Source organism: Vulpes lagopus, chromosome 3 (assembly GCF_018345385.1).
Source record: "Vulpes lagopus strain Blue_001 chromosome 3, ASM1834538v1, whole genome shotgun sequence".
Classification (NCBI taxonomy): Eukaryota; Metazoa; Chordata; class Mammalia; order Carnivora; family Canidae; genus Vulpes; species Vulpes lagopus.
The window spans coordinates 96,690,424-96,703,109 of NC_054826.1; the positions used below are offsets into that span (position 1 = coordinate 96,690,424).

General features: G+C 48.4%; 1 protein-coding gene across 8 annotated transcripts in view; it reads right to left on the reverse strand.

Annotated features, from left to right (window-relative positions):
• Positions 1 to 12,686, reverse strand: part of CUX1 (cut like homeobox 1) — a 363,660-nt gene that overhangs the window by 272,990 nt on the left and 77,984 nt on the right. For all 8 annotated transcript variants that reach the window (XM_041747111.1, XM_041747110.1, XM_041747109.1 and 5 more), the window contains exon 2: positions 10,755 to 10,865. In XM_041747111.1, the coding sequence (XP_041603045.1) occupies positions 10,755 to 10,865 (111 nt within the window). The remainder of the gene's footprint in view (positions 1 to 10,754; positions 10,866 to 12,686) is intronic.

Here is a 12,686-nt window from a genome sequence, read left to right on the forward strand (position 1 = left end):
TTCTGGGTCCTTCTGCCTAAGTGGCTACTCCCTCAGACAAGTTCTTGAAAGAAATGCTAGGCACACTGTCACCGGCTGTCCAACCTCAGGCTACTTATCCCAGGGGCTCTTGGCGGCGGCGCCTCTCTAAAGCACCCCAAGTAGGGAACCACTGGGGCAGGGGGGGTCCTGCGGCTAGAAGGTGCATCAGGAGGCAGTCACCCAGACCCTGTGCTCCCCGCTAACTGCACTGGGATGTCTTGCTGCTGGGGAGGCAGGGGAGGGCAGCTCTGAGGGTCTGGCCTGTCACTGCCAGAGCTCAGTAAATGCTCCCTGAGGACCTGCTCTGGCACAGACCTGCAGCCAGTCAGCCTGGGTTGAAAACCTCCAGCCAGTTTCGCCGCTTATTAGCTACACCTCTTCCTACTCCTCTCTGGGCCTCAGTTTTCCTCTTTGCAATGGAGATAAACAGGGTGCTTACCTCACAGGCATCCTGAGTTCAGCCAACCCATCTGAAGTTGTTGGAACACTGGCGCACACACAGTACGTACTCATTGTCAGCTGTTGTCACTGGCTATTACATACCACTGTGTCCCTGCAGTGACCAGAGCCCTCAAAACAGAATCGCCCTGGGACTCCAACTCCACACACTAGAAGGATCACCATGACTCTTAGCTGCATACCAAAATGAATTCTTTTTTTTTTTTTTTTTAAGAATTTATTTGATTCATGAGAGACACGGAGAGGGGCAGAGACATAGGCAGAGGGAGAAGCAGGCTCCCTGCAGGGAGCCCAATGTGAAACTCAATCCCAGGACCCCAGGATCATGACCTGAGTTGAAGGAAGATGCTCAACCATTGAGCCACCCAGGTGCCCCAACTGTCTCTTTCTTGACTGACATTCTTTCAAGACAGAAGGGAAGACTTTTCTGTGCTCTGGTTATAATAATCCCCTAACCCAAAAAAAAAAAAAAAAAAAATCCCCTAACCAATACCCTTGAACTAACGTCAGATTGCAGGCTACTGGCTCCCGACTGGGTACACTCCCACAGAACACATGCATGCTTGCACATACACACACCTTTAAATGAGTGTGTCACTTCAAAGTAATACTCAAAAATCAGTACTTTGGGAGTACCTGGGTGGCGCAGTAGTTAAGCATCTGCCTTTGGCTCAGGGTGGGATCCTGGGATCCTGGGATCGAGTCCCACATTGGACTCCCCTCGAGGAAACTGCTTCTTCTCCCTCTGCCTATGTCTCTATCTTTCTCTGTGTTTTTCAAGAATAAATAAATTTTTTTAAAAAAATCAGTACTTTTTCCTACTAACAGAAGAGAAATTGCTGACAAGTAATGAAAAGGCAGCTTCTAGAAGCTAAAAGGAGACAGGGTAGCACAGTGGTTACAGCCTTGTTCTCAGGAGTCTGCTGCCTGGTAGGCAGGTGGCTGACAGACCATGAGGCGGCATTAGCGACACCCTCCTCCCAGAGTGACAGTGAAGGACCGGGAAGGGTCTGTAATGCACTCAGCATAACGCTTTGCTCTTAGCAAATGTTTGATAAATATTAATAAACAACAGTTCACTACAATTCCAAACCAAATTTGATGGCCTTCACGTTTAGTCATTATGCCTTACAACCTACACACGACAAAGGTATCTCTGGAGAAGATCTCCACAGAGTGATCTCCTCCATTCAAAATGCACTTCAGTGGAGGTTATCGCTCATAAAGATGCACTGGGGGCTTTATGCAAAGAAGAGCTTCCAAAGGGTGAGTCCAGCCCAAGTATTTCTCTCTATGAACAACCAAGCTCAGCCAAAGGGAGAGGAAAATGACCATCTCTATACATATGGAGGGAGCCTATTTTTATTTCATTTAATACTCACGTCTGCAGTAGAAACCAGGTCTATAGTTACACAGACAGACAGGTCGAATCTAGGCTGTTAGAGGATTTTTATGACATTCATGTTCCTTTATGGCTTCAAAATACGCTCATGAACACAAATTCTCCTTTCAGAAGATTAGGTTTTAATAACATACATACAATGCGCCATTTATTGAGCTTCTACTATTTGCCAAAGCTATTCTGGGTATTCTACAACATGTTGCCTGACTCATAACTCCAGGATAGTTGTCATCACTCCCAGTGTTTGGACGAGGACACAGAGGCCCAGAGAGGTTGTACAACTCGGCGTGGTGTCGACTAAACTTCCATACCACATGAATCCAATTACAGTCTCTTCCTCTTGCCAGTTATTAAACTCTTAGATAATTTGTCTGTTAGACTTAAAATAGCCCTTTAAAGACTGCTAGACACAGAAGGAAGCGACGCACGAGCTCAGGAAGGAAAGGGAACGGCGGCTGTGTCCACATTTCAGGGAGTAATCCAGACAGGCGTCCCCGCGGGGTTCACAGGAAGCAAGTGTGGCCTGGGGGAGAGAGGAGGTGACTCTGAGACACCACCTTGCTGCTCCTCAGCAGGGTTCCTGTGTCACCAACACACACACACACACACACACACACACACACAGATTAATTCTTCATTGATGACCTAAGAACTCACTTTTCTGGGCCAAAGGCAATTGAACAAAAGATGGTATCCCTCAAACCGCCAGAACTTCCTAACATCCAAACCAAAGAGCATCCAAGTCTCAGAAAGAAGAGGAACGGAACATGATGTCTGAAAAGTAGCTGAGTGATAAAAACAAGTAACAATGACTGGGCTTTAAGCTGAAAGAAATTTTAGGGACGCCACTGCTCAACAACCTGCCCAAATTCATCCTTTGCAGGGGATGGGGTGTGTGTGTATGTGTGCAAAGGGGTATTTTCCATCTTTGACTCTAAATACTGCCCTAACTCCCTGAAGAACCCTCACCCCATCCATATTCACTCACTACCCTAGTGTCCTGTTTCACTTCTGACCACCAATGGAAGTTATCCTGTCCGTGTGCCACATGTTTACTTGGTCACTATCTGCCTGCCCTTCTGTGAGAGCTGGAACCTTCTCTCAGTCCCTGCTGTCTCTCTCCAAACCTCAGATTGCCCCTGGCCCCTGGCAAGCACTCAGAGCTACTTATGAAAGGGAGGGAGGGAGGAAAGAATGAACATAGGACAGAAATGTTTTCTGGGCACCTTCTTTATGTTCCATCCATCTGATTTCATTCCACCTGCCTAGTAGCTGGGACATGATCAGTCCTGCAAACATACACAGGTCCTAGTCTCAGAATGTTTAGTGAACTTGGTCAAGATCATCTGGCCCAAATACCCACTCCACTCCCAACATGAGGCTGGACATTTACTTCCCCGGAATCTCACATGTTTCTCACATGATCCCCCTAAGTATGCATGATATATACTTCTGTAGATGAAGGTGCTAGCACTGGACTCTCACTCCATCTGCTCAGGCCCAAGTTAATGCCCCTGCTCCACAGGCCTCCTGGTGCCTTGGAGCACACTGCAGGGTCTGCCAGGAATGCAGGGCAGACAACAGGGCAACTTGCCAGTGACTAAGTTGTGTGACTTACACCCATCACCCCCTCACACACGAGGCAGGTTTTCTTTCCAAGGGACCCCAAAGAGGAAATAAACCTCTTGGGTTGATCAGCTGGCTTAAAGGGTTTAATCGGTAACAGTTAAAATTCTCACTTTTAATTTTTAAACTTTTTCTAGTTAAAGTCTTATTATAACTTAACGGTAGGTGATTCTAGAATGATTAAACATCTGAGTTGATTATTTGAACTTTATAGTTTTGTCAGATACCAGAGTAGCCTTCTGGAAACGAAGCTGGTACTGCCAAGATGAAAATTCACCAGCTACTTTTATAGGGGGAGTTTGTTCAGAGTATCAGAGAGAACAAATGAATGATTTCCTACCCCCACAAAGAGAGGCACTGACAAAAGAGTTGGAGGGAAAAGTCACATACCATAAAGTTTACCCTTTAAAAGTATACAGTTCAGTGGTATCTGACATATTATTCACAGAGTTGTATAACCATTGTCACTATCCAATTCCAGAACAGTTTCACCACCCCAGAAAGAAACTCCATAAGTATTATGAGTTACCCTTCCCCGGCAGCCACTTATCTACTTTCTGTCTCTGTGGATTTTTGCCTCTTGTTGACATTTTGTATAAATGGAATCATGTGGCGTTCTGTATCTAGCTTCTTTTACTTAGTATAATGCTTTCAAAGTTCATCCATGTTGCAGTGGGTATCAGGGCTTCATTCCTCTTTATAGCCGAATAATACTCCTTCATATGGACAGACCACATTTTGTTTATCAATTTGTCTGTCGATGGACATCTGGGTTATTTTTACTTTTTGGCTATTTTGAATTATGCTGCTATGAACATTCATGTGCAAGTTTCTGTGTGGACATGTTTTCAATTCTTCTGGATATATACCTAGGGGTGGAAATGATGGGTCAGAGGATAATGCTACGTTTAACATTTTGAAGAAATGCCAAAGGGAGGCATTTCTTGAATTTGTTGGTTTTTTAAAAATTCTGTACAAAGAAATAAAATTGAAGCATCAAATAAAATGTTGCTAGCTGCCTGTCTGAGAAATGAATCTTGCAGAGTAATTTGCATTTTTGAGAATTCTGTTTTAGAGACTCCTGGGTGGCTCAGTGGTTGAGTGTCTGCCTTTGGCTCAGGTCATGATCCCGGGGTCTACAGGGAGCCTGCTTCTCCCTCTGCCTATGTCTCTCTCATGAATAAATAAAATCTTTAAAAAAAATTTTTTAAGAATTCTGTTTTATAAAGAAAAGATTCCTAAATAAATGCTGTAAATACGGCTAAGACTTTTTCATACTACAGTTGTTATCAAATGTGCATGATACCAAGTGCATGGCTCAATACAAAGGCCTTGCCCAAAAAAAAAACAAAAAAAAAACAAAAAAAAGGCCTTGCCCTTGGAAAGTGGGAGAAAGTAATTGTACTAGAACTGAGCAGTGTGTTGGGGGGGTATCTAGCTTGTGCCCAGCCTGCACCCCCTGGCCTTGCAGGCCTCCTATTCCATCACTGCCTTCCCTGAAAGGTCCAAGTCCCGAGGGGCATGTCTGCTCTGCCCTCCTCTATGAAAGTCACAGTCTGTCAGCTGACACTGTGGGTCTTCAATGAACCCACTCACATGTCCAGTGAGAAAGAAAATTTATGCTGGTGTTTCTAGTTCTTTTGTGGGAATTGATTTTAGATTCTTATGAGGAGTGAAGCAAAAGAACAAAAAACATGGTAAAACATAGAATAGTGGTAAACTGAAGATCCAGGCTGGTCTCCTGAGCCTGTCCATCTATCTGTAGAAAACACGAGTGGAGAATGTGCTCAGTGCTCAACTCAAATGTTGCCAGGTGTTGCTAATAACATCTGAACACAGTTGCACAGTCAAAAACACACAAGGAGTCAGTCACATGTGAGCCCAGGAACTTCCCCACCCCTACTCCACAATGCAATGGTAACACCATCCTTGCCAGGGACCCCTGGAGGCACACACCTCCCACCGCTCCCCCACCCCCCGCCTCCTGAGCCCTGGCCACACGGGCTCAAGGCAGCCCGTGCAGGACGTGTCCATCTGCATCGCAACTTGAAGTGACTCTCTTTTTCCAGGCTGAGTCACTCCCTGCAGTGGCTATATAAAGGCTTGGAGGCAGTGACCAAATGCATTTGGGCCTGGGCCACGGCTATATATTACTCCCTCCACCCTCCCGCTGCCTGCTGACTCCCCCTCTCATGGGGTATGCAAGAAGACTCCTAAAGCCTGCAGTGTTGTCCTCAGCTCAGCAACAGGGACCAGGTAGCCTGGGAGGGAGGGGACAACCCGTGCTCTCTTTTCTTGCTCTGGCAGTCCAGCCTGATCAATACAGAGATGACAGGGACAGTCCTGAAGGAGGTGTCCCCCCCTACCTCCGCCAGAACCTATCCCTGGCCCAAGCCCCACTTGCCAGAGGTGGGAAGGGATCCGCAGACCTAGTTCGATTTGCAGATGACAAAAAAGGTTTCTTTCCAAGTTGTATCTTGAGATGACTCTGGGGCTTTTACAAGTTTCCCAGGAATGTAAAATTCAAAAAGCACTCCAGCCTGGGACACAAGGGGCGAATAAGATTGTGCCACCCAGGAAATGAACTCCAGTGAGCAGGCAGTCAAGTCAGCCACAAAGAGAATGTTCCCGGTCACAGATCCTCTAGGACTGCCTTCCAGTATAGACATGAGCCAGGAAGGGGCAGTCAGTCCCGGCCCAGCCCCCAGGCAACCAGGCCCACAACTGTCAGGGCTGCACTGGGCTCTGCCATGATGATGGGAGCTAGACGGAACCCTGGACTTGGGCAGGAGGGACACAGAAAACACGACCCCGAATGTGAGTGTGTGTGGTGGGCCAGGTGTCACGATGGTTAATGCTCCGAAGAGCCAGTTGAGGCAAGAGGTTATCAGAGCAGAAATGATCACGGAGAGCCCCCAAACGGCAGCTCAGTCAGTGTGGCCCCTTCTATAGGAAACATAAATCAACCTAGCCAAGGCAGGCAAGTGCCTAGGACAGATTCCAGGGTAGCAGCTGGACACACGGACGGGACAGAAGTGAGCCCTGAGCGTGGTTTTGTGATAAAATCCCCGCACCCCGGGTCTTTGCTTCCCCTCTTCTCCTGCCTGCCCCTGCCCCCCAGCAGAGGATGGTTCTTCTCTACTGAAAAGAGCTGGAACAGAGCAAAAAAAGAGCCCCTGCTCTCTGTGGAAGCAAACTGAACACTGAGGACCTTTCTTCTGAGAGGAGAGCTTTCTATTCCAAGAGCCAGGCCGGCGCCCTGTGAGCTCGCCGCAGGGGCCTGCACCCTGTTCAGGCTCAGAACCTGGCAGGTGAGAGTGCCAGTCCAGGGCCTACCATGCCTGGGCTCAAGTCACAGCTCATCCGAGCAGAGACTGCCACATTCTAGAGACTAACTGGCCAACTTAACTGACGAAACAACAAGAGAAAAGGAATTCCGAAGTAGAATCCTGAAACCCTAGCACCGTCCCTTTCAAGGTCCCTGACTTTTGAGAAATGACTCTGTTTCTGGGAGTGCAGAGCTGGCCCAGCATCCTGGACTAGTTCTAGGCAGTGCCTGCATGCTTCCATGTCCCAGGTCATCTGGTCTGCAGTCGGCTGTGTCAACACAGCTGCCATCTAGGGCATCAGAAGCCATCCTGGCCTGTTCCTGGGATCCCTAATCAAAGCCACAGAAAGGCAAAAGGCAAGTGCTTTCGGGCCTACACTGCACACAGTTCTACCACCGCCAAGCTTCCAGAAAGCTACTGCTGCCCTGCCTGCGCACCTGTCACCAGCGTAACTTTGCCCTTCACCAGCCTCGGGCAGGAGGAAGGCACTGGCCCTGGTCATCACACTGGGGGTGGCCCAGTTCCTCCACCTGTCTCCTACCCCCCAGCTCACTAGAGCCCTCCTGGCTTGGCCCTCCTGCGTCTTGCGGGCTGTGTTCTAAGCCCGGGGCTCTGGGATGAGCTCCAGGGAAGCCAGGAGAACCTAGGCAAGCATGCGCATTTCTTGAGCAGCAGGTCCTTTCCACTTAGCATTAGAACCAAGGCTCAAAAAGCAGCCCCATTTACCTACAGAAGGGATTACAGAGGCCTACATGGCTTACACCTTTATTACCGCTGACAAAGAGTGTGTTTCTGGGGGGAAAGTCTGCATTCAGAAGATTCCAGTTATACCATCCTAGCCGTTACCATGCCAGATCAGGATGCTCTGCTTGCTGGTAACAAAGATAAGGAACTCCTTAAGAACAAGGATAGGACTGCATCCTCAGGGTGGAACCATTTGGCACATGGAAGGTGTTCACAAAATATCTGTAAAATCATCACCTATTACCACAAACCAACTTTTTAAATACTTTAAACTGAAACTACCTGCGTTTGTTGTGTTTTCTTAAAGTCCTTGGAGCTAACTTTAAGGAGCATAAATCCAACTGTGCTCCACAGTATATAATCCCAAGTTCATTCCAGTAAGAAACGTCCTGGACTCTAGATGCGAGGCTTGGGCAAAGCCCTCCACACGCTCATGCAGAGAGACACATACACAAATACACTAACACAAATACGCACCATATACACACACATAAATACATGCCATAAACACACAAAAAATATATACCATACATATATACACACAAATACACAGCACGCACCACACATTCACACCACACATACCACACACACAAAACATAGCATACACACAGAAAAAAAATACATACCATACACATACAAACACAAATATACACCAAACACACAAAATGCAAATATCATACACACAAAAATACACACCTTATACATATGCATACACACCATACATCTACACACAAATACACACCACACACACACACACACACACACACACAGAGCAACCCTGTGAGCTAGGCCCTATTATTACACTTTGGGTAGGTGGCAAAACTGAGACTTTGGGAGGCTAAGTAATCTGCAGTGCTACCAGGCTGTAAGTCACCTGAGGTAATCTGGATGGAAAGTGATAGAATCTAGAAATACCCCAGTCTTTTATGCTCAACTCTCAATTATTAATTCAATATGGAATGGATGTTTCGTTACAAAATTAAAATTAAAAACCACTTTTCTTTACAAGGGACTCTTTTTTTGAATCAAAGCAATGCATAAAACTTTATTTTTGAAGTAACTGCAATGTTCTCCAAATTGATTACAATTTGGGGGTTAAAAAGTCATAAGCAATAATATCAACTGACTGCGAATGTATTAATTTAATGACATAAAATTGAAACCCGGATGGCTCAGCGGTTTAGCGCCGCCTTCAGCCCGGGGTGATCCCGGGGTCCCAGGATCGAGTCCCACATCAGGCTCCCCACATGGAGCCTGCTTCTCTCTCTGCCTGTGTCTCTGCTTCTCTCTCTCTTTCTCTCTCTGTGTCTCTTATGAATAAATAAATAAAATCTTAAAAAATATATAAAATTGAAACTTAAATTTAAACATGTCCTTTAAACGAGAAACCTTCGCGGCTCTGTCCAGCACGGCACCTGCTCCTCCTGTGGCTCCTCCTGCATGTCCTCTGGTAGCTCCCAGCCTCTTGCAGAGCCCACCTTTCCCTCTGTACTTGAGCTTTTCCAGCTACGCTTGGGCAGGGCCAGGTTGGAAAATATAAACTCCCTATCAGGAGACAACCTTACTCACTTCGGACTTTTCTCTGGTGCCTAAGCCTGCACATGAGATCCACTAGATGTTCAACAGACACTAGGAACACATTTTCTTCCCAGGAATAATGAGGGAATCCAGTGTTTTCACCAGCCATAGGCACACTGGGTACAAACCAGTGGGCACACCACCAGCCCTGGCTCTGCCACACTGTCCACCCTGGAACGAGGGCCTTGTCCTCACGTGGCCAATTTTGTGTCCACCTGAGGAAGATGCCTTTCCTGCCAACAAGCCAATTTTTTTTTTTAACCCCTGAGAACAAAGTTCTAAGCAACCTTCACTTTTCTATGTCTAATCTCTCATAGAGTTTCCCCTAAGTAAGTGCTACTCTGCTCAGGTGCTGAGTGATCTGCCCAGTCACAAGAAATAACTAAATATGGGAGAAATATCAGGGCCCCTCTGCGTTAGGACTCCAAACAAATAGACAATCCAACATCCTCTCCCAATCCCAGGTCCTGCACTCACCAGAGCCCCAACATGTGCCACCAGAACCACCCCCCCGCCACGCACACACACATACCCCTACCCTCCGTGTACCCTAGAGGACTCACCCCCACACCCATTCTGGTTTATGTGGCTTCACTATTTACAGATAATTCTGGTTGGTTGGTGGCCTACGTGAACCTATCTTCTCCACCAGTTTGTGGGCCATAGGGACTCCACACAGTTTTCAAGGATGGACCTGGATAGGAAAATGCAAGGGGCGGTGCAGGAGCCTGCAGGCAGCTTCACGCTTCCCAGCTTCCTGGAAATTCCAGTGGCAGCGAGACCCTCCTTAGTGCAGAAGGAGAAGCCTGAGTGACTGCTAGCCCTGCCCAGCTGGCAAAGGCCAGGAGCAAGCAGGATGGCAACCTTGCTTCCCCTGCCAGGTGTGTTCTGGGAGCCCCTTACCCATGGAAGAAAGAGTCTAAAAACATGCCCTGCAAAGAAATGCATCAAATGGCATTTACCACTCAAGCTGCTTCTTCCCCAACACTCTGGCGCCGCGTCCCTTGCCCATGTTTTCTCCCCAAATATTTATTCTGAAAATAGAGAATTGTTTCCCAAAATGAAGCCCCTCTAAATGCTGCCTTTGAAACATGTGCTTACAAGAAGAAAAAGGAGCCCGCAAGGTGCATGTTTCCTGTGCCCTTTAAGGCGTATTTCAGGAAACAGAAGCGTTTAACAGGCCCTACCAAGCTAAATGTCTGTTCTACAAGAAGGATCAGCACATCGCACCCTCAGATGGGCACGGCCTTCAGACACCACACAGGGGGAAGAGGCCCCATCCCACTAGGCCCCAGCACTCAGTGCCCCTGCAGACTTGGCCTGGCACTCTAACAGATGTGGGCAAGGGGTGCAAGTGCCAGAGTCCACGGGTGGGCCACAGGCCAGCCACGTGCTCACACACACACCCAATTGGGTCCATATCTGCATCTGGAATTAGCTCATCCTTTCATGGGTCCAGGCAGCCTACTGATGCCCAAGTTCCCTGACCCAGCACTGCAGAGTGCTGGGAACGCCATGCTCACAACACGGCTCCTGAACACGTGCATGGACAGGGACACCCCTCTCAAGACACCCGGACAGGGCTACAGCCTCACCTCTGGAGTGTTCTTCTTGAACTCTCGGCTCTGCTCAATGAGCCGTTTTCTGGACTGCTCGCTTTCATCTTGCCGGTTCGCCAGCACGGTTGCGGTGGCATCAAGTTCCCTCTGTCCAGAAGAAAGAAGGGAGGAGGAGATGTCACTGCACTGCATACCAGGAGATCGTATTTGCATTTGACCAGAATATGGGAGAGACCCCCGGGCTCAGAAGGGGCCGGGGGGCAGGGGGGGGGTGGCAGGAAGGAAATGGACACGTGGGCAGATCCCACCCATCCACACCCATCCCGTGCACTGGGTGGGCCAAGAGCACCAAACTAGCACAGGCTGATGGTTGTGTATCCATGCGCACCTCACACATGGCTACTTCTATGACAGAACACACCAAAACATTTTTTCTTTACTAAACCCAGCATCAGGCCAATGCCTAGACGCCCTCCCACCCCGAGTGGCTCACTGCTGTTCCTAACAGGCATTCCCCTTCACTACGTCTCTGTGCCCTGGTTCTGCTTTACTCTGGGCTGCTCTTTGGGGCAATCGATTTGTCTTCGACAGGGCCTGGGATCTTCTGGAGTGATACTTGGTCTTGCTTTCATTAAGAGTATTTATTGTGGGTTTAATATACATGAGGCATCATGTCCAGGACAATCCAAATTAACCTGTTACTTGATTTCAGGAGGCATCTTTAAGAGGCAATCTCCAGGGATCCCTGGGTGGCGCAGCGGTTTAGCGCCTGCCTTTGGCCCAGGGCGCGATCCTGGAGACCTGGGATTGAATCCTACGTCGGGCTCCCGGTGCATGGAGCCTGCTTCTCCCTCTGCCTGTGTCTCTGCCTCTCTCTCTCTCTCTGTGTGTGTGTGTGTGTGACTATCATAAATAAATAAATAATTATTTAAAAAAAAAAAAAAGGGATCCCTGGGTGGCGCAGCGGTTTGGCGCCTGCCTTTGGCCCAGGGCGCGATCCTGGAGACCCGGGATCGAGTCCCACGTCGGGCTCCCGGTGCATGGAGCCTGCTTCTCCCTCTGCCTGTGTCTCTGCCTCTCTCTCTCTCTCTGTATGACTATCAAAAATAAATAATTAAAAAAAAAAAAAAAAAAAAAAAGAGGCAATCTCCAGGAATGACGATTTGCAGGACGTAGTCAACTCTGAACATGAGGCGCCTGGAAACAACAGTTATCCTCAAACTATCTTCCTCACACTGAAACTGAGAGTCACCAGTTGTGAGGCCCCTCTGAGGACCTCTGCCCACACGACAAAATGACACTCAAAGCATCAGAGAAGCTGTGCCCTGGCCTCAGAAATTCTGGGAGAAGCGGGCCAACAGGATCTATTTCAAACAAGCCTGTGGCAGATGGGCCCAGAGTGGTGTCCTGGCTGACAGCAGGGGCCCAAGGACACGTTGCCGGAACCACCAAAAGGCCCATTTTCTTGCTGAGTGGCCTCAGTTACTAAAGACACACACTGACACATTCTGCTTAGGATTCAACGTGGCTGTTCCCTGTGGCTTCTCCATGTCACGGCCCATCCCCTGAGGCCCAGCAGAGCAGGGACCCAATCGAAGATTGAAAGGCAAGGGAAATCAGAGATGGAAGTCCTTCTACAAACACCCAGGAAGCACGTGAGTCTCCCCCTCCATGCACCTTCCACCCACCACATGAAATTCCACCTGCTTCCCTTTTTGGAGGAAGTAACCCAAGTAGTCTGTAGGGTCTCCCAGTGGGCACTCCACTTGTACTCAGCAGGGTGGGCCACTGCCAGACAAGATGACAGGGCTCTGGAGCCAATATCCAGCGTGCTGTCGACTTGGAAATCGTAGACAGTTTTAACGGGGGGGAGGGAGGGGGGTGGCACAGACACCCCCCACCACACTCTCCCCTTCTCGTGTTTCTGGCATCACAGCAAATCTTGGTCAAACAAGTCCAAAAGAATAA